This window comes from Carcharodon carcharias, chromosome 30 (assembly GCF_017639515.1).
Source record: "Carcharodon carcharias isolate sCarCar2 chromosome 30, sCarCar2.pri, whole genome shotgun sequence".
Lineage (NCBI taxonomy): Eukaryota > Metazoa > Chordata > Chondrichthyes > Lamniformes > Lamnidae > Carcharodon > Carcharodon carcharias.
In genome coordinates, this window is record NC_054496.1 from 1491702 (window position 1) to 1514356 (window position 22655).

The following is a 22655-nucleotide window of genomic DNA, read 5'->3' on the forward strand; positions in this document are numbered from 1 at the left end:
GATATGGGGAGCAGGTAGGGTGTTGGGGAATTTGGGAGGATGTTGTGAGCGTGGGGGAAGTAGATGGGATTTGGGGGAAATAGGGGAGAGGTTGGGTGTGGGGGAAATAGGGGAGAGGTTGGGTGTGGGGGAAATAGGGGAGAGGTTGGGTGTGGGGGAAATAGGGGAGAGGTTGGGTGTGGGGGAAATAGGGGAGAGGGCAGGGGGTGGGGGAAATAGGGGAGAGGTTGGGTGTGGGGGAAATAGGGGAGAGGTTGGGTGTGGGGGAAATAGGGGAGAGGTTGGGTGTGGGGGAAATAGGGGAGAGGTTGGGTGTGGGGGAAATAGGGGAGAGGTTGGGTGTGGGGGAAATAGGGGAGAGGTTGGGTGTGGGGGAAATAGGGGAGAGGTTGGGTGTGGGGGAAATAGGGGAGAGGTTGGGTGTGGGGGAAATAGGGGAGAGGGCAGGGTGTGGGGGAAATAGGGGAGAGGGCAGGGTGAAGGGGGATTGTGGGGAGAGAGGAGGGTGAAGGGGCAATGGGGGCAGGGTGGAGGGCGTAGGGGGACAGAGTGGTTGTGTTCCTCCTGATTTTCTCCCCTTGCTGTTCTAGGCTCAGACATCATGATGCAGTTGGATGATGTTGTTAGCAGCACAGTGTCTGGACCTCGAGTGGATGAAGCAATGTACAGGTCAGTGGGAATTCTGCCTTCACAGTCTCTTCAAGTCTCACTGTGATCTTACTGACCGCTCTCAAACACTCACTTTCATGCTCACACTGTCATACTGACACTGGCTCCCTCGGCCTCGCACCCTCCCTTGGCCTCGCCCCCTCCCTCGGCCTCGGCACCCCCAGGCCTCCTGAGTGGCAATAACTGTGTCTGTGTTTGTCAGGTCTGTTCGCTGGTTGGATCGCTGCATTGCAGCAAACAAGAATCCCGGGCAGCAGAATCTTTTTGCGATTATTCAGGGTGGCCTGGATGCTGAACTGCGTAAGAAATGTCTGACAGGTGAGACTTTGACCTCAACTTACTTGTTGTTCTTTGATGCTAAACTGGTGATTTATTTTTGTAAAAATATTTTCGCGTTGTTTGGTGAGTCACGTCTCTCGTTGCTGCCATTTGCTGGTTTGGGCTGCTGTGCTGATCTGTCCTGTGTTGACTCTTGCTGCCATCACAGTCTGTCCTGTCTGTGTCGCTCTTTGCAGGAGAATTATACACTGTGGTCACTGCATGAGGTACAAGAGACCTCTGAACACATCAGCAACTTCAGGAGAGGGGAGAATGGAATAAAACAGATCATTTGACTTGGTCTTCTGATGGATGGTGAATTAGTTATTCCAGCAATCCTCCCAGCCCCAGCCTCACCCCCACCCCCACCCTCGCAATTATTCAGCATTTCCTGCTGATGCCCAAGTGGCTGGACTTGCTCACAGGCTCTGAGTCTGATATTAAATGTACCCCTATCCTGGACACCTTGATGCTGCTCTCTGTCTCCATGCTTATTACTGACCGCTCCATTTCTCATTATTCCTATTAACTTTATGATTTCAGAGATGATAAAACGTGATGTCGCTGGTTTTGCCATTGGGGGACTGAGTGGTGGAGAGGGGAAGGATCAGTTCTGGAGAATGGTGAAACTGAGCACAGAATATCTGCCACGGGAGAAGCCACGTTACCTGATGGGAGTGGGGTACGAGGATGTCTGTGTGAGCAGTGCTCTGTCTGATTTTACACGGTGCGCTCTGTCTGCCTGCCTGCGCGCAAAGTGGGGATCGGCGGGGGGGGGGGGTCTCCCTTCCTCTGCCTGCGCACCCAGTGTGGGGGTGTTGCTCCGTCTGTCTGCCTGCACACGGTGCTCCGTCTATCTGTACGCCATCCGTGTGTGTGCAGTGGTCTGCCCGCCTGTTACCCACAGTCTTATAGGTAACAGTGTGGTGCTTTTAAGTGATGAAAACTATACAACATTTCATGAAGGTTTCTGGTCCTCTCTCACTCCCCCAGGTATGCAACAGATCTCGTGGTGTGTGTGGCTCTGGGCTGTGACATGTTTGACTGTGTGTTTCCCACACGGACAGCGGTAAGAATTCCTTTGTAACGTAAGCAAACCCGGCTGGTTGCACGTGAAAACATTTTCTTCCAGGGTATGTACAGGTGTGATTGTATCCGGTGCATTTGTATCCGTGTTTGCTGTCCTAAGAGCACCTTTTGTAGAACCTATAAAGCAGATATTGGTTTAATGTATCATAGGGAGAGAGTAGTGTTTGACTGAAAATGCACAGGACCTGCCTGGGCTGCTCTCTTGGGTGTGATTGAAGGCTGAATAGAGGGATTTTGCATGGGTGATGGGAGGTCTAGCCAAAGGCTGATAAACATGACTTTGGGCAGAGTGGTTGTGGCACAGGGAACTAAGAATGGTTAAAATAATCTCTGCTAACTCAGGTAGAAGCTCAAACTAGAAGGTAGGGATTTATTTTCTGGATGGCAGCCCTTGTTAATTGAGGAGCAGCTGGTTGAAGGAGCTTGTCCATGTAGTTATGCAGCTGGATTTTGGGGTGTTGGTGAGGCTGTGGTCAGGAATGCTGTTGAATGCAGCGCCGTTGGGTTGTCTGTCAGCTGCTGGCCTTGTTGCTGAAGCTATTGAGAGTTCCTGGCTTCAACACTGCAATCTAATGTCGCTCCTCTGATTTCCCAGCGGTTTGGGTCTGCACTCGTTCCCTGGGGATCTCTGCAGCTGAAGCACAGGCAATATGCCAAGGATTTCAGACCCATTGATGAGCATTGCGACTGCCCTACATGTAAGAGGTAAGTGAGATGTTTGTCCTGTGTGTGGGTCTGGTCTGCTGGTGGTCACCATTGCTCCTGTTTCAAGGGCTCTGACAGGTGGTCCTGGCTCCTTGATCCCTGGTAGGTGTGTTGATCTCAGCTGTGGGGAGTTTTTCAGCTAGTACAGTTAGCCTGGGCCCCTGAGATAGAGGGGGAAGAAAATAATCATCCAGTGACTCCTTACTATCCAGGGCTACGACTGAAAAGTGTGTGTATCTGTATGGATACCAGGTACAGACAGGATAGAATTCTGCTGTGACATCCTCCATGGTTCAATTGTCTGTGTAGGCTTAGATGTGAGGAATAGTCATAGGAACAAGTAATTAAAGAACAACCACCCCAAAAATAGTTCGTGCCTTTAGTGGGTTGGGGGGTAGGGGGACAGAATTCTGCAGAAATTTCAGTGCTGGAATTGGGGCTAGAGGGGCTGCTGGCCTATCTGCTCCATTCGTCTGTCTAACCTGCTGTCCCATGTTTCACAGGCACACCCGAGCATATCTCCACGCTCTGTTCAGGAGTGATACTGCCGCCCTCCATCACATCACCATCCATAACATTGCCTACCAGGTGAGTAAGATTAACTCTGTATCTAAACCCGTGCTGTATCTGTCCTGGGAGTGTTTGATGGGGACAGTGTAGAGGGAGCTTTACTCTGTATCTAATCCCGTGCTGTACCTGTCCTGGAAGTGTTTGATGGGGACAGTGTGGAGGGAGCTTTACTCTGTATCTAACCCCGTGCTGTACCTGTCCTGGGAGTGTTTGATGAGGACAGTGTAGAGGGAGTTTTACTCTGTATCTAACCCCGTGCTGAACCTGTCCTGGGAGTGTTTGATGGGGACAGTGTAGAGGGAGCTTTACTCTGTATCTAACCCCGTGCTATACCTGTCCGGGGAATATTTGATGGGGACAGTGTAGAGGGAGCTTTAGCGTATTTCATTATTCCATTAACATTCTATTATCGATGACACAATATAATTAAAATCAAATAAATATGTTCATGCTGTTTCTGCTTGCTTCTCATCTGCAGAGTGTTTGTGCTGTTATCATGCTGCACCTGCACTGTTGGTGTACAGTGTTTGTGCTGTTATCCTGCAGTACCTGCACTGTTGGTGTACAATGTTTCTGCTGTTATCATGCAGTACCTGCACTGTTGGTGTACAGTGTTCATGCTGTTATCCTGCAGTACCTGCACTGTTGGTGTACAGTGTTTGTGCTGTTATCCTGCAGTACCTGCACTGTTGGTGTACAGTGTTTGTGCTGTTAGCATGCAGTACCTGCACTGTTGGTGTACAGTGTTCATGCTGTTATCCTGCAGTACCTGCACTGTTGGTGTACAGTGTTTGTGCTGTTAGCATGCAGTACCTGCACTGTTGGTGTACAATGTTTGTGCTGTTATCCTGCAGTACCTGCACTGTTGGTGTACAGTGTTTGTGCTGTTAGCATGCAGTACCTGCACTGTTGGTGTACAGTGTTTGTGCTGTTATCCTGCAGTACCTGCACTGCTGGTGTACAGTGTTCATGCTGTTATCCTGCAGTACCTGCACTGTTGGTGTACAGTGTTTGTGCTGTTAGCATGCAGTACCTGTACTGTTGGTGTACAGTGTTCATGCTGTTATCCTGCAGTACCTGCACTGTTGGTGTACAGTGTTTGTGCTGTTATCGTGCAGTACCTGCACTGTTGGTGTACAGTGTTTGTGCTGTTATCATGCTGCACCTGCACTGTTGGTGTACAGTGTTTGTGCTGTTAGCATGCAGTACCTGCACTGTTGGTGTACAGTATTTGTGCTGTTATCATGCAGTACCTGCACTGTTGGTGTATAGTGTTTGTGCTGTTATCCTGCAGTACCTGCACTGTTGGTGTACAGTGTTTGTGCTGTTATCGTGCAGTACCTGCACTGTTGGTGTACAGTGTTTGTGCTGTTAGCATGCAGTACCTGCACTGTTGGTGTACAGTGTTTGTGCTGTTATCGTGCAGTACCTGCACTGTTGGTGTACAGTGTTTGTGCTGTTAGCATGCAGTACCTGCACTGTTGGTGTACAGTGTTTGTGCTGTTAGCATGCAGTACCTGCACTGTTGGTGTACAGTGTTTGTGCTGTTATCATGCTGCACCTGCACTGTTGGTGTACAGTGTTCGTGCTGTTAACATGCAGTACCTGCACTGTTGGTGTATAGTGTTTGTGCTGTTATCCTGCAGTACCTGCACTGTTGGTGTACAGTGTTCATGCTGTTATCATGCAATACCTGCACTGTTGGTGTCCAGTGTTTGTGCTGTTATCCTGCAGTACCTGCACTGTTGGTGTACAGTGTTTGTGCTGTTATCGTGCAGTACCTGCACTGTTGGTGTACAGTGTTTGTGCTGTTAGCATGCAGTACCTGCACTGTTGGTGTACAGTGTTTGTGCTGTTAGCATGCAGTACCTGCACTGTTGGTGTACAGTGTTTGTGCTGTTAGCATGCAGTACCTGCACTGTTGGTGTACAGTGTTCGTGCTGTTAACATGCAGTACCTGCACTGTTGGTGTACAGTGTTTGTGCTGTTATCCTGCAGTACCTGCACTGTTGGTGTACAGTGTTTGTGCTGTTAGCATGCAGTACCTGCATTATTGGTGTCCAGTGTTTGTGCTGTTATCCTGCAGTACCTGCACTGTTGGTGTACAGTGTTTGTGCTGTTAGCATGCAGTACCTGCACTGTTGGTGTACAGTGTTTGTGCTGTTATCCTGCAGTACCTGCACTGTTGGTGTACAGTGTTTGTGCTGTTAGCATGCAGTACCTGCACTGTTGGTGTACAGTGTTTGTGCTGTTATCCTGCAGTACCTGCACTGCTGGTGTACAGTGTTCATGCTGTTATCCTGCAGTACCTGCACTGTTGGTGTACAGTGTTTGTGCTGTTAGCATGCAGTACCTGCACTGTTGGTGTACAGTGTTCATGCTGTTATCCTGCAGTACCTGCACTGTTGGTGTACAGTGTTTGTGCTGTTAGCATGCAGTACCTGCACTGTTGGTGTACAGTGTTCGTGCTGTTATCATGCAGTACCTGCACTGTTGGTGTACAGTATTTGTGCTGTTATCATGCACTACCTGCACTGTTGGTGTAGTGTTTGTGCTGTTAGCATGCAGTACCTGCACTGTTGGTGTACAGTGTTTGTGCTGTTAGCATGCAGTACCTGCACTGTTGGTGTACAGTGTTCGTGTTGTTAACATGCAGTACCTGCACTGTTGGTGTACAGTGTTTGTGCTGTTATCATGCAGTACCTGCACTGTTGGTGTACAGTGTTTGTGCTGTTAGCATGCAGTACCTGCACTGTTGGTGTACAGTGTTTGTGCTGTTATCATGCAGTACCTGCACTGTTGGTGTACAGTGTTTGTGCTGTTATTGTGCAGTACCTGCACTGTTGGTGTAGTGTTTGTGCTGTTATCCTGCAGTACCTGCACTGTTGGTGTACAGTGTTTGTGCTGTTATCATGCAGTACCTGCACTGTTGGTGTATAGTGTTTGTGCTGTTAGAATGCAGTACCTGCACTGTTGGTGTATAGTGTTTCTGCTGTTAGAATGCAGTACCTGCACTGTTGGTGTACAGTGTTTCTGCTGTTAGAATGAAGTACCTGCACTGTTGGTGTACAGTGTTTCTGCTGTTAGAATGCACTACCTACACAACTGAAGTACAGTGTTTGTGCTGTTAGCATGCACTCTTGGTGCCTGTGTTTTTTCCTCTCGTATGGACGATTCTGATGCTGATAGTATAGGTGTTTTGAATAACCATGTTTAAATGTCACAGGCTATTTTACTATTTGGAGTGTTTCCTCTTGCGATTGATGGACATGTACAGGTTCTGATGATGGTGATAGACTGGCCGCTTCCCTGCTCTGCTAATGTTGGCGTCGGTGCTGGCACCCGGAGCCTTTGGCTGGTCAGGGCTGCACCCTGTGACCTTTGTGCCGGGGCCCTTTATTTCGCTGAGCCAGGAGAAGATTTTTGGTTTTGTCTTTAAGACACATATTTATGTTTTGCAGTTGAACCTGATGCACTCTATCCGTGAGAGTATTCAGCGCGGGCAGTTCCCAGTATTTATTCAGCAGTTCATGAAGCGGATGTACCGGAGTGTGGATCAGTATCCACGGTGGGCTGTTGAAGCACTCAGCACTGTCAATGTTAAACTGGAATAGAGGGACTGGTACCAGGGAAGGTTCATGTCTCACAGCATCTCTTGCTGTGTGAAGATGAGGGACTCAGCCAAGGGTGTGAAGGGACGACACGACTTCCATACATATGGCTGCGATCTCTCGAGCTGTTGCACTCACCCATGTTGTATTACTGTATAATTTGTTCCAAAAATAAAAATGATTTTTAAGAAATGCTTCATTTATTGAGAACCTGTTACACGTGACAACTTCTCTGGTTAGCCTCATAGGATCCACTCCAGGAGTGCGCTGATCTGGGCCAGTCTGCCTGAAGTTCGTGCTGGAGCAAGAATCCTTACTATAGGTTAGTTGGATCTAACTCCTAGTGTAAAAACGTGAGTTGATGTTCTCCTCTTGTCCATTCTCCCTCAGGATCTGCCTCTCCCCTGTCCAACATAAACAATCAGCTGAACCTTCATTGGTTGAGGGGCTGAGGGTTGGCTGTGTGACAGATTGTTACCTGAAGAGCCGTGATATCAAGCAAGCCAAGCCCTGGCAGTTTGATATTGGTATGGCCAAGGGGGGTTAACGCTCAGAGACTCCATCAATAAGGGTCACCGCCCACACCAGTGCTTCGTCTTCCCATCAGCTCAGCTGTTATACTCCAACCCCACCTCATCAATCCTCAAGGTGCTAACACTTTCTCATCAGAATGGTCATACTTCATACGTGAGCTTCAATGGTGACTACCAGTGAGATAGCCAACTGTTAGGGGGTATTACAGCTGAGCCTCACCCTCTTTTCACCCAACAGAGACCCCGCCCAGTGTGTGACCCCAGAGATCAACCTCACCAGATGCCTAGCGAGAGAGGCACCTGTGTACTCCAGCCAGGGAGTGGCTTGAGTTTCTGATCCCATGGCACAGAAGTAACACAAGATGCCCATAGGCTTGTCGACAATTGTCTTAACCACATTTGACCATCTGATACCGAACACTGTAATCACTTGCAGTATGAAATGCTCCACTAGATGGTGCATTTGGTTGAGTTTGGCCAATCGTGGTTTCCACACTAACCAATAGATCCAAAGCCAATGTTAAAATTGTGTTAAAGAGAAAAAAATATTTACACTAAATGTGTGAACCTGATTACATTACTAGTCAATAATAAAAATCAACCAGCATTATCCATAGCATCCACTGACATCAGCAGGAACATCAACAGCACTAACCAGCAAACACAGTAACCATCAATTATACTAACTATTAAGCACTTAGCACAGTAACCACCAATTACACTACATGTTAATCAGCGGTTACAGGAGGTACTAGTTTGTGAGTATAGGTGCATTTTTACATTATTACAGAGTAACTAATGTAGCAGAATTGGTTCAAATGTTCTGCTCAAAAATCCTGTTTCCCCCCCTCATAATGCTGATAAGATTGGTAAAGAACTGAGAATATTGTGCTTTAAGGATAGGCTTTTTTTTTTATTCGTTCATGGGGTGTGGGCATCGCTGGCTAGGCCAGCATTTATTGCCCATCTCTAATTGCCCTTGAGAAGGTGGTGTTGGGCTGGCTTCTTGAACCACTGCAGTCCCTGTATATTAAATAAATAGGTTGGTAAACAGTGTGGAGCTAAACAGGTTAAAAACTCAAAGGCATTTGATCAGCAGGGGAGGCGTGTAAGAGAAAAGATTGCTGCAATATAAAAGGCAGTTGGTTCCATTTGCTATAGACCATAATATCAAGAATTTGTGTAGCAAAAACCATGACTTGGGAAAAACAAGCACAGGAAACAATGCTACAATGTGGGGCCCTCCATTCAAAGAACAAGGGATGATAAAATACCCACCCTGCTGCTGAATCCAGCAGAAACAAACAATAGAATTAAGAGAAATGAAGTTTCATTCGTAGGAACTTTGTTGACCTTCAAGACTGGGAGCGTGAACAGGCTTGGATAAGTCTAGTGATTTCCCCCTACAAATTAACTGCATGTGGCTAATATGTACTTTCTGTAGGAAACTTAAATTTGAAGCACAACTGAATGAAATTAATTGTCAGACATTATAGACTTTACTTTTAAACATCTATTTAAAGGATCAGCAAGGAATTATTCCAAAATTAGCCGCAGTAACCATTATTTACACTAACCCTCAGCCATCGCCATCCATTGGCTGTAGTAATAGCCAATTACACTAATCCATTGGCCACAGGAGCAATTAACTGGACTAAACATTGCTACAGGAATCATCAGGCACAGTCAATATCCATTATAACATATATATCCAACATAACCATTGAACCCACCAACAATGCTGCAATTTCTTCAGGATATGTTATTGTCCAATCTTCAACTTCCAGCCCTGTTTCTTGCCGTATTGCAATCACTCAGTCCATTCTATATGTGTGTGCAAATCCTGTCAGTGCCCATGTTCAGGCATTAAGGGAATTGAGGGAGCTGAGGGTAGGATAGGAAAGTGCAATTGATGTAGGAGATCAGTGATCATCATATCAAATGGCAGAGCAGGCCCACTGGGCTGTGTGGCCTACTCCTATTTCTCATATTTCTGTATTCATTCTGTTAAACCGTGCCCAGGGGCATCTCAGCCAATCTTGATTCCTGCTCAACCTGACAAACGCACGTGCGTACACACACAGACAGACACCGGCATACACGCACAGACAGACACCTGCACACAAAGACACAGATACACAGGCACAGACAAACACGCACAGACACAGGAACACATGCAGGCAGACAATCATGCAGACATGCACACAGGCACAGACAGACACACACACAGACACACACACAAGCAGAGGCAAACACACATGCATGCAGACGCACAAATCTTGGCTGACTTTTCCTGTGCTGTTGGCTTTATGCTGCTGTTCATGTGCAAGGAAGGTACAGAAAGCTAGGTGTATAATAGATGATACTTTGCTCTATGAAGTAGCAGCTGTATTGAGCAGCTTGTGAAAAGCAAGAAAAAGCTCCTGTCAGAAATCATCCATTGGGGGCATAACAGCATTGCTACAACTTACTTTCTCTTTATCATTATTTAATTATTAAAATTGTTTTAAAACTCTTATTTGCTTTGTGAAAGGAAACATAGTTTGGAGCAAAGAGGTCTGGAGTTGCACCTGGGCAATGTATCTATTGGAGTTAAGTAAACCTTAGGAATCCTGGGTCCTTTTTGATAAAAAACGAAATGCACTGCTGAAGATGGTGGAGCTGGAGAAAGATGCTCTTCCCCTTCCTCCTCAGGAATGATTCAGGGACCTGGCAGACAGGTGAACAGTAGGACTACAAATTCAAAAGATTTTTTTACATAATTATGAAGCAAATGACATCATAGCACATCACTAAAACAATCTAACCATGCCATTGTGAATTTTTTTGCTTTAAATACTTACATTGAATTTCCCTCAGAGTTTTTAAATTCCTCCTCATCCAAGCAGTTACCGTGTGTTTCTTTGGGGAATCATCTGTTTCTTGTGTTTCATACCCATCTTTGATTAAACAAAAATCTTGCCAAATGACATCTGCAGCACTGTGACCCCTCACCTCCCATGTCTGCTGCAGTATGACCCTCACCCCCCCATATCCACAGCACTGTGACCCTCACCTCCCATATCTGCTGCAGTATGACCCTCAACCCCCATATCCACAGCACTGTGACCCTCACCTCCCATATCCAACAGCACTGTGACCCTCACCTCCCATATCCAACAGCACTGTGACCCTCACCTCCCATATCCAACAGCACTGTGACCCTTACCTCCCATATCCAACAGCACTGTGACCCTTACCTCCCATATCCAACAGCACTGTGACCCTCACCTCCCATATCCAACAGCACTGTGACCCCTCACCTTCCATATCCAACAGCACTGTGACCCCTCACCTTCCATATCCAACAGCACTGTGACCTCTCACCTTCCATATCCAACAGCACTGTGACCTCTCACCTTCCATATCCAACAGCACTGTGACCCTCACCTCCCATATCCAACAGCACTGTGACCCCTCACCTTCCATATCCACAGCACTGTGACCCCTCACCTTCCATATCCAACAGCACTGTGACCCCTCACCTTCCATATCCAACAGCACTGTGACCTCTCACCTTCCATATCCAACAGCACTGTGACCTCTCACCTCCCATGTCTGCCGCAGTATGACCCTCACCCCCCATATCCACAGCACTGTGACCCCTCACCTCCCATGTCTGCTGCAGTATGACCCTCACCCCCCCATATCCACAGCACTGTGACCCTCACCTCCCATATCTGCTGCAGTATGACCCTCAACCCCCATATCCACAGCACTGTGACCCTCACCTCCCATATCCAACAGCACTGTGACCCTCACCTCCCATATCCAACAGCACTGTGACCCTCACCTCCCATATCCAACAGCACTGTGACCCTTACCTCCCATATCCAACAGCACTGTGACCCTTACCTCCCATATCCAACAGCACTGTGACCCTCACCTCCCATATCCAACAGCACTGTGACCCCTCACCTTCCATATCCAACAGCACTGTGACCCCTCACCTTCCATATCCAACAGCACTGTGACCTCTCACCTTCCATATCCAACAGCACTGTGACCTCTCACCTTCCATATCCAACAGCACTGTGACCCTCACCTCCCATATCCAACAGCACTGTGACCCCTCACCTTCCATATCCACAGCACTGTGACCCCTCACCTTCCATATCCAACAGCACTGTGACCCCTCACCTCCCATATCCAACAGCACTGTGACCCCTCACCTCCCATATCCACAGCACTGTGACCCTCACCACCCACCCCCCACCATATTTGCACCACTGTGACCTTTTGTCCACCACAGTCAGAAGCCTGTGGGAGTTATGCTGTGATTTAGTTTGGGCCATAACCTTATGTTACAGAGAGAGTGATGTCCAGAAGCACATATTCAAAAGGTAATGTAAATCTGGAACACTCTTGCCCCTAAACTGTGTTTGAGGAATAATATGAACATACAAAATAGCAGCACAAGTAGGCCATTCGGCCCATCAAGCCTGCTCTGCCATTCAATAAGATCATGGCTGATCTGTTTCTATTTTGAATTCCACGTTCCCACCTAACCCCGATGACCTTTGATTCCCTTGCCTAACAAGAATCTGTTTACCTCTGCCTTAAAAATATTCAGTGACCCCACCTCCACCACCTTCTGAGGCAGAGAGTTCCAAAGTCACACAACCCTCTGAGAAAAAATTTCTCCTCATCTCTGTCCTAAAAGGATGACCTCTAATTTTAAAACCACATCCCCGTAATTCTGGACTCACCCACAAGAGGAAACATCCTTCCCAGGTCCATCTTATCAAGGCTGTTCAGGATCTTTATACTTCAATCAAATCACCCCTCACTCTTCTAAACTCCAGTGGAAACAAGTCCAGTCTGTCCAACCCTTCCTCATAAGACAACCATTCTTACCCCCATTGAAATTGGCTTTTCCTCAATTAATTGTTCTTCCATTAATTCAATATTAATTTTCTTGGGATGTCTAGCATGCTGACCTTTTTCTGCACTGGGATCCCTCTTCTCGTTAAGTGGTGGCTGCCCTCCAGTTCCTCATCGAATTACTCTCTGTCTGTGAACCCAGGCATTGAGATTCAGTACAGTTTCACAGCTGAGCTCACTCCTGTCCTCAGCCCGTGTCCATAGTTGTGTGTATGCATCGCATCGCACTCCCACAGGCATTTGTGCCCACACTTCCCACTGTGCTAGCAGTCTGGAGCAGGAACCATCATGCCTGTGTTAGTTCTTTAGTTGAAATAGTCAGTTAGTCCCACTCTCCTCCTCTTTCTCAATAGCACTGTCAATTTTCCTTTTCAGCTTTTTGTATAATTCCTTTTTGGAAGTTACTATTGAATCTGCACCAGTACCCTCCTCCCGAACCCAGCTACTGAGGCCAGTTGTGATGCAGCACAGACCAGGGATTGAACCTGTGGCCTCCGTGGTTTCAGAGTCAAGTAAACATTGACTTAACTCATGAAGTCAGTGGGCAAATTAAAAACCAATTCTTAAAGTGGGTCCCAGTCCTTTCTGTGGTCTTCTGCCTGTTGAGCCTGGGGCTGGGCCCTTTGCCTTGGCTCTCAATCCTTTTTCAGCTTCTTACTCTACCTCATTCTATAACAGGGTCAAGGTCGATTCTGTCTTCACCTGGTAAATATTCTGATGTAAGGTCATTGACATTAACTCTTGTTTCTCTCCCCATAGAGTATTCCTTCTTTTTTCTTTATGTTCTCATGTTCCATGGCAGAGAGACATTTCATCTGGGGCAGTGGAGGAGCCTCTCTCTCTCCTGAGCTGGCCATATCATGTGCAGTTTGCATTGCCAACCTGTACTGGTACTTGGCCTTATTGATGTGGTGCTGAGTCTCATACACAGCCAACAGGGCCCTGGTTCTTGGAAGAGAGCAATCAGTGCTCTAATTGGCGTCAGCACCACTAGGTTGGGAAAGTCAGCCACACTTACTGCTACTGATCTGAATAAATCTAAATACATGGTGCCAGTGCTCAGGGATCGGGTGCCAGCACTCGGAAATCAATGTGGTTCCAGATTTTGACAGAGAAAACCGAACAGGGCAACCCATCCTGCATAGGAACCCACTGGAGCCCTGGGATGTGGTGGACTGTGAAGTAAGGAGGTGTTAGCCAGTGTCATGTACCATTGCCATATGAACCCTGAGGAAACACCAGTGAGTTCTGATAATCAGCAAGAAATGTTCAGGATCAAGATTATAACAGGGGCTGCCCTGAGGTAGGGAGGGAAAGGCTCAGCCAGGATTCCTGCTGCTGATCGTTGTCCACACCATTCCGCTGAAAAGTAGCTTTTGGGGCAGGGGTTAGGGCAGAATCTGGGTCGATTGTGATTACATGACCCAATTGGCATCCATGTCTAAACTCAGAATGGGCAATAGGGTGTAATATTGGAAATAGCCAGTGCTGACACAACTGTACGCCAGGAAGAGTTGGCACCTTCAGGAGAGAGGGAACTGTACCCCAGGGAGAGTCAGGAGAGGGGGAACTGTACCCCAGTTAGAGTCGGGAGAGGGGGAACTGTACCCCAGGTAGAGTCAGGAGAGGGGGAACTGTACCCCAGGGAGAGTCAGGAGAGGGGGAACTATACCCCAGGGAGAGTCAGGAGAGGGCGGAACTGTACCCCAGGGAGAGTCGGCACCTTCAGGAGAGAGGGAACTGTACCCCAGGGAGAGTCAGGATAGGGGAAACTATACCCCAGGGAGAATCAGGAGAGGGGGAACTGTACCCCAGGTAGAGTCAGGAGAGGGGGAACTGTACCCTAGAGAATTAGGAGAGGGGGAACTGTGCCCCAGAGAGAGTCGGGAGAGGGGGAACTGTACCCCAGGGAGAGTCGGCACCTTCAGGAGAGACGGAACTGTACCCCAGGGAGAGTCAGGAGAGGGGAACTATACCCCAGGGAGAATCAGGAGAGGGGGAACTGTACCCCAGGGAGAGTCAGGAGAGGGGGAACCAAACCCCAGGGAGAATCAGGAGAGGGGGAATTGTACCCCAGGAAGAGTCGGCACCTTCAGGAGAGAGGGAACTGTACCCCAGGGAGAGTCAGGAGATGGGGAACTGTACCCCAGAGAGAGTCGGCACCTTCAGGAGAGGAGGAGCAAAGTAAGAGCATTAATGTAGAGGAGGCTGCTCCGGAATGATATGCACACAGTGTGTAGCTGGAAATTTTGATCACGGAGAGGAAGGTGTTCCTTTTACTACTTTTTTTTTCAGCCCCCAGTATTTGGTGAATACACTGCAATCCCAGCAGTAAATGTCTGCAACTTCGGCTTAGAGCTGCTGAGCGGGAATCTGAGTTGTGGACATTGCAGGGCATTGTGGTGGGAACAGGGAGAGTTCCCAGGACTAAAAACAAAAATAAAAACAAAAAAACTGCGGATGCTGGAAATCCAAAACAAAAACAGAATTACCTGGAAAAACTCAGCAGGTCTGGCAGCATCGGCGGAGAAGAAAAGAGTTGACGTTTCGAGTCCTCATGACCCTTCAACAGAACTTGAGTTCGAGTCCAAGAAAGAGTTGAAATATAAGCTGGTTTAAGGTGTGAGATATCTCTCCGCCCCCCACACACACACCTTAAACCAGCTTATATTTCAACTCTTTCTTGGACTCGAACTCAAGTTCTGTCGAAGGGTCATGAGGACTCGAAACGTCAACTCTTTTCTTCTCCGCCGATGCTGCCAGACCTGCTGAGTTTTTCCAGGTAATTCTGTTTTTGTTTTACAGTTACCAGGACACTTGTTCCAGGAGGCAGTCACACCCCTTAGGTTAGGCAAAGCCTTAAAGTTAGACAGTGGTCCGGGACAGAAGGGTATGACTGCGAGTCCGCTAGGTATGGGGACCCAGCATGTGGTGATGAAAGAACCTCAGCCACTGACTTTCTCCAACAGGGACGAGGTGCTAGCTACCTGTGTGGATGAGGAGGGGTGCAGCGTGGATGAGCAGACTGACCATGGCACTATGGTGAAGGATGTCATTCAAGTGGGGGGGAGTGAAGAGGAATGTGGTAGTGACAGGAGACAGTATAACCAGGGGGATAGATACTGCTCTCTGCCGCTGTGACAGGGAGCTTGAAAGGTTGTGCTGCCTGCCCTGTGCCAGGGTTATGACATCTCCTTGTAGCTGGAGAGGATGTTGAGTGGGAGGGGGAGAATCCAGCTGTCGTGGTCCACGTGGGAACCAAAGACATAGGTAGAACCAGAATGATGTTCTGCTGAGAGAATTTGAGGAGTTAGGGTTGAAAATAAAATGCAGAACATCAAAGATAATCATCTCTGGATTGTTACCTGAACCACGCGCCAATTGGCTCAGGGTCAAGCAGATTAGGTCATTCAATACATCGCTCAAAGAGTGGTGTGGGAAGAGGAGCTTTCAATTCATGGGGCACTGGTATCAGTACTCAGGGAAGAGAGAACTATTCTGTTGGGATGGGCTTCACATGAGCCAGGCTGGGACCAGTGTCCTGGTCAATTGTATAACTTGGACTGTGGACAGGGCTTTAAACTAACAGGAGGGAGAGGGAGAGTTCAGGTGAAGGAAGATTTAGAAACACAAAGAGAAAGCTCAAGGCATCAGAACAGTATAACAATGAGGGTAAAGATAGAGTGGGACAGGAAGGGACTGAGAATTTAACTACAAGTTGTGCATCAACGAATAAGGTCAATGCATTGAAGTAAAAAATTGAAATGAAAAGTTCTTTATCTGAATGCATGAAGCATCTGTAATAAGATAGATGAACTAGGAGCACAAACAGGGAAATGATTTAGATCTAATCCCCATTACAGAGACATGGTTACAAGGTGATCAAGGTAGGGGAAACAATATTCCAGGATGCACATTATTTCAGGAGGCAGACAGAATGGCAAAGGAGGAGGGGGAGTCCTGATGGTAAAGGATGACATAAGGACATCAGTGAGAAAGGATCCGAGCTCAGGAGGTCATACAAACAAATGAATTAGGAACAGGAGTAGGTCACTTGGCTCCTCACATCTGCTGCACCGTTCAATAGGATCATGGCTGATCTGATTGTAACCCTAACTCCACATTTCCACCTACACCCGATAACCCTTCATCCCCTTGCTTATCAAGAATCTTTCTAGCTCTGCCTTAAAAATAATCAAAGACTTTGCTTCCACCACCGTTTGAGGAAGACAGTTCCAAAAACACACTACCCTCCAAGTGAAAAAAAATTCTCCTCATCTCTGTCTTAAATGAGCGACCATTTAATCATCATGAAGATGAACCAGCATAGATGGAAATTAGGAATAGCTAAAGTCAGAAAACATTGGTGGAAGTAGTTTATCGACCTTTTAACAGTAGATATACTGAGTATTGCAGAAAAAAAATAAACATTTTTTGTTGAAGACATTTTCTTGTCTTTCACCCATCGGGACAATTCACAAGAAAATGTCAGGGGAAACAACAACTTTATACTGTATGAGACAAGAGTATTGATTGGTTGGCAAGTGGACTCTGATCGGTAGAGGTATTGCCATGGAGAATGCACCAGTTGATGGTAACCGGCAGTTAACTGTTTGAAATTTAAGCCAGGCAGTTTGACTTTGATTGGTCAAGACATTGCCCTGAAGAATGAACCAGTGAATGGCTGTCACTTATTTTGTTTAGCTGGAACAGGCGCAACGTGTGCACGTCCTTTCAGTCTGCAAAGAACAGTGCCCCGTGTATTAATATATGTAGCTTCCAATACATGCGAATGTGCCACACTGCAAGCCTGACTGACAATCTTAAATTGGTTGTCAGTGTAATTCTTAGTACACTGAGGATTATTTAGCAAATGTTGTCCAATCGTGGAATCACAACTAATGTTGGACAGAGTGCTTTGCTGTGTTTTAAGTTTTGCAAGCACCGGCTGGTTGGGTACAGTCTGTATCATGCCTTTTTCATACAGCGGCTGGGACATGCTGTTTGATTTGATCTGCCAGTCTTTGGCATGTACAGCCTACATACCTAGCATCATACTGACACTGAAATTCATACACCATGTATTCATTTGTGTGATAGGCAGAAAGACTTTTTGGCTTGATGGTAGCATCCTGTTCGTAGCAAATACTACTCGTGTTGCTACTGCATAGTAGCAGCGTGAAATAGCTAGCTTCACCTGTTGCTCAAACTTTTGAGATACCTTGTCCTTCTTGGGTAATCTGAGGTAGGCTGGACACTTTTCAGAGCCAAAAGTGACGGTCTTAGGCCCTTTCATGAGTTTGCGTAATATACAGTATGACATGATCTGTTAAGGGTAGCCATTATCCTGCAGGATGGCTTTCATGTGCCCTATTTCATCATCAAGCTTGCACAGCGAGCAAATGGCTCAGGCCCTATTTACGAGGTTGCTGATAAGACTAATCTTATCACGTGTGGAACAGTAAGAATCCCAATGCATACATTGACCAGTGAAGGTAGGCTTGTGGCAGGTCATTGCAGAAAATCCCCTGGCAGATTTCTCAACCAGTATATCAAGAAAAGGGAGTTCATTTGACTGCCCCATTTCAAAAGTGAATTTGAGCGCAGGATGGAGCCCATTAAGGCATGTAAGAAAATTGTTACATGCAGCCACCGAAATAAATATAGCAAACTTATCATCCACATATTGGAAACATGCAAGGGGGTAGGTGTCATTCCATGGCAGACACGTTTCTCATGGAACCCAACAAGGATGTTTGCGAGAGATGGGCCTAGAGGATCCCCTTGGGATTCTTACAGTTCCATGAACAGTAAAATTGTATATTGTGCAACCAATGAACAGGCCCAAGGCAGTCTAACTCAGATTACCCTGGAAGGGCAAGGTATCTCAAAAATTTGAACAACAGGTGAAGTTAGCTGTTTCACGCTGCTACTATGCAGTAGCAACACAAGTGGTATTTGCTGTCAGGCCAAAAAGCCATTCTGCCCATCACACAAATGAGTATGTGGTATATGAATTTCAGTGCCAGTGTGATGTTAGGTATGCAGGCCGTATGTCCCAAAGGCTGGCGGATTGTATCAAACAGCATGTCCCTTCTGCTGTTTGCAACAGGCAAGGTACACCATACACAACCAGACCGTGCTTGCAAAACTCAAAACACAGTGTCCAACTTTAGATGTGATTCAGTAATTGGAAAACATTTGCTAAATAGTCATCAGTATGTTAAGAATTGCTCTGACAACTAATTTAAGATAGTCAGTCAGGCTCGTAATGTGGTGCATTTGTGTGTACTGGAAGCTACATATATTAATACACAGGGCCCTGTTCTTTGCAGACAGAAAGAACATGTACACACATTGCACCTGTTTCAACTAAACAAAGTAAGTGACAGCCATTCACTGGTTCATTCTCCATGGGAAAGTCTTGACCAATCAAAGCTGCCTGGTTTTAATTTCAAACAATGCTTGACAGTTAACTGTCAGTCACCATCAACTGGTGGATTCTCCATGGCAACACCTCTACCAATCAGAGCCCACTTGCCAACCAATCAGCAATCTCTTCTCAAACAGAATAAATGTGTTGTTTCCCCTGACATTGGCATTTTCTTGCGAATTGTCCTGATGAGTGCAAGATGAAACACTTTGACAAAAAAAGCCCCTTCCTCAGCAAAACTCAAGCCCTGTACTACCAGACGACGATGTGTAGTTATATTGTTGGACAGCATTAAACAGGAAATTATTGGAGCTTGTAACAACGGCAATATAAATGTTGTGGGGGGGGCATTAATCTTCATACTGACTGGGACAGTCAAGTTGGCAAAAGTGGTCTAGGAGCGTTTGTAGAATGTTTTTGTTCCAGTTTCTTGGAGTAATACATTGTGGAGCCGACTAGGGGTAAAGCTATCTTAGATCTACTATTGTGTAATGAAGCACGGTTAATTAGTAATCTCATCATAAATGCTCCACAAGTTTCATACCAGAAATGGATAGGAACCTAGGGGTCAAAAAGAGAGAGGAAATTAACATCAGCGGAGAAAAAGTATTGGAGAAACTTATGGGACTAAAATCCGACAAATCCCCGGGTCCTGATGGTCTATATCTAGGGTTCTAAAAGAGAGAGTTGCAGAGATAGTGGATGTGCTGGCCATGATTTTCCAAAATTCCTTGGATTGGATTGGAAGTTGGCAAATGTTACACCACTTTTCAAGAATGGAGGGAGAGAGAAAACAGTGGACTACAGGCCAGTTAGTCTAACATCAGTTGTTGGGAAAATGCTGGAATCTATTATTAATGAAGTCTTAACAATGCACATAGAAAAGCATATTATGATCAGAACTAGTCAGCATGGTTTTACTAAAGGGGAATCTTGTTTCACAAATTTATTGGAGTTTTTTGAGGATGTCACTAGTAATGTAGATAAAGGGGGACCAGTAGATGTACCTGGGTTTCCAAAAGGCATTCGGTAAAGCGCTGCACAAAAGGTTAATAGGTAAGATAAGCGCCCATGGAGTTGGGGGTAGTAAATTTGCATGAATAGAGAATTGATTAACAGATAGAAAGCAGAGAGTGGGCATAAACGGGGCTTTCTCAAGTTGGCAGTTAGTGAACAGTGGAGTGCCGCAAGGGTCAGTGCTGGGGTTTCAGCTATTCATAACCGATATTAATGACTTAGATGAAGAGACAAAGTTTGCTGAGTATACCAAGCTAGGTGGGAAGGTAAGCTATGGGGAGGACACAGAGAGGCTGCAAAGAGATATGGACAGGTTAAGTGAGTGGGCAACAAGATGGCAGCTGGAATATAATGTGGGGAAGTGTGAAGTTATTCACTTTGGTTGTAAGAATAGAAAAGCTGAATATTTTTTAAAAGGTGAGAAACTGCCTAAGTGTTGATGTTCAAAGAGACTTGGGAGCGCTCATACAAAGAATGTAGAAAGTTAGCATGCAAGAAGGCAAATGGCATGTTGTTCTTTATTGCAAAGGTATTGGAGTACAAGAATAAAGAAGTCTTGCAACAGTTGTACAGGGTTCTGGTGAGACCACAACTTTGAATATTTTTAAGGCTGGGATAGACAGATTTTTGGTCTCAGGGAATCGAGGGATAGGGGAACAGGCGGGAAAGTGGAGTTGAAGCCCAAGATCAGCCATGATCGTATTGAGCAGTGGAGCAGGTTTGGCGGGCTGTATGATATACCACTGCTTCTGTTTTTTTGTCTACCCCAGGGAGACTCAGCATCTTCAGGAGAGAGGGGGGAGAAATTTACCCCAGACAGAGTCAACATGCTTAGGGGAAAATGGCATGTCAGTGCAAGTTTGTGCTTTCAGATGAGGGATAAATTTGGAAAACCTCAGCATTTCAAGCCAATCAATATTGTTGCCTCGGAAACCGGAGGAAAGTGGTGTCTGCATGTGTGAAAATGTGTAAACATTGTCGTAGCCTGGAAATGGCAATCCAGCAAATTGTAATCAGAGTGTGATTCTCAGCAACACCCATTAAATTCAGTGCAGCTATAGCAATTGCAGGTCAGTGTTTGGATGTGGCGATTGAAATGTCTATGGGGAGGCTTGTATTGACAGACTAGATTTAAAAAGTCACTAATGGAGGAAGGTAAAGCATCTTTGCTGTCAGGGTGAAGCGAAGATAGTTGTTGTCAGCTTCCTGCTTCTCTCTGTCCCATCAATTCTCAGCAACACAAGAGATATCATGAACACTCTGCAGACTTGCGAGTGGTTTGAGATTAACTGCTGGGAGTTACTCAGTACCAAGTGAAACTAGGAGGAGTGCTATGGCAGGAAAGAATGGTGTATGTTAAATACAAGAGGTTCTCAATGGGAGTGTGTCTCTGGACTTATTTTCAGTGCTGGGTGACACTGGTGCGCTGACGATTTCCCATTCAGTGACTTGCTGAGTTTCAGGTCATGTCTGAGAAGTGGAGAACCAGAGGAAATCAGGAGAGTGAAGCAAACATTACTTGCAATTCCTACATCTAGGAAGTATATCTATTCCAGTGTGACATCAAAGTGCCTGGAATGAGTGATTGAATAATCTCCTGTAACCAGGGAACAGCATAGAGACACAGAGCAAAACCAACCTGGGAGCCATATATGCAATATTCACCTCAGCTCAATCCTCATGGATTATCTACAATGATCAGCCAGCTGGCAATCTCCTGATAGCCCTGTAATGGGGTCACTCCAATTTCTCTGGATGTGGGATTGATTGATGAGAATTAATTCCTCAGCAGCATGATTAGTGTTTATATAGGAACAAGAGGAGGCCATTCAGTTGAATCACGGTTGATCTATCTCTTGTTAGGAAACAGAGATAGTTTAAGTAAGTTAGATTTTTGTAAGTGTGAGTGTTAGGAATGAGTTTTAGCTTTAATGTTTGTTTGATTTGTATTTCAGTATTTGTGTGTTAAGAAAAGGTCAAGTTGAGTTTTAGTTTCACTCTAAAAGGTGCCTTTTTATGACTGTTTTATGATTGTTGAAGCTAAATTAAACAAACGAGCAGAAAAACTGGGCTGTTGCCTAGCAACAGGGGTCCAGAGAGGCCGGTCCCTCCCACAGACACACACACACAAGAAACTAGAATCACGCAGTTTGATTTGGAAGCTGTTTGAGTTCAGCTGGGTTTTGAAGACAGCTGCCGAGCAGAAGCAGCCTAGAAGGGGCGGATAGCTGGTTCTAAGCTAGAGTTGGTTAAAGTAGCCTGTGCCACTGGCATCATTCTACAACGCACTTTTGCAATCTAAACTAACCAGCCCTCATCCCTAATGGTTTGGCAGTAAAATATTGTGTTCTGCCAAAATCAGGAGAGGATCCCTTTAAATAACAGGAGAGACTCTGGACAGAGAGCTGCTGACCTGAATATCCCATCCCAGCAATTGAACAGAAAATAGGTGGCAACTATAAAAAGAGTCAATCTAAATCACCAGACAAGCACCCAGACCATGTTAACAAAAATATACCCCTAGTTATCATTCTATGCAGCATTAAAAAAAAGTTCACACTGAAGAATGGAGGTAGCTACTTGGCTGAATGGCTCCATTCTGATCTTTCATTTAAATGTATCATTTTGGTAATGACTTAATTCTTGTTTCATTTTTAATATTGGTCTTCAGGCATTAAACATTATTATTGTAGAATCTAAAGATAAAGCCAAAATAAGGCTGGGTGGATGTGAATTTTAAAACAAAGTTTCACTGGTTCTGACAGCCTGTGGAGTACAGCAGTGCTA

The 22655-nt window shown here is 46.0% G+C and overlaps 1 protein-coding gene across 5 annotated transcripts in view; it reads left to right on the forward strand.

Annotated features, from left to right (window-relative positions):
• qtrt1 (queuine tRNA-ribosyltransferase 1) overlaps nucleotides 1–22655 on the forward strand; it is an 86064-nt gene that overhangs the window by 9753 nt on the left and 53656 nt on the right. For 4 of the 5 annotated variants that reach the window (XM_041177228.1, XM_041177225.1, XM_041177224.1 and 1 more), the window contains exons 4-10: nucleotides 591–669; nucleotides 872–987; nucleotides 1531–1669; nucleotides 1981–2056; nucleotides 2672–2781; nucleotides 3285–3369; nucleotides 7203–7284. In XM_041177228.1, coding sequence (XP_041033162.1) covers nucleotides 591–669; nucleotides 872–987; nucleotides 1531–1669; nucleotides 1981–2056; nucleotides 2672–2781; nucleotides 3285–3369; nucleotides 7203–7284 — 687 coding nt within the window. Of the gene's footprint in view, nucleotides 1–590; nucleotides 670–871; nucleotides 988–1530; nucleotides 1670–1980; nucleotides 2057–2671; nucleotides 2782–3284; nucleotides 3370–6812; nucleotides 7151–7202; nucleotides 7285–22655 lie in introns of those variants that run through there. The other variant, XM_041177223.1, reaches the window with a different exon arrangement.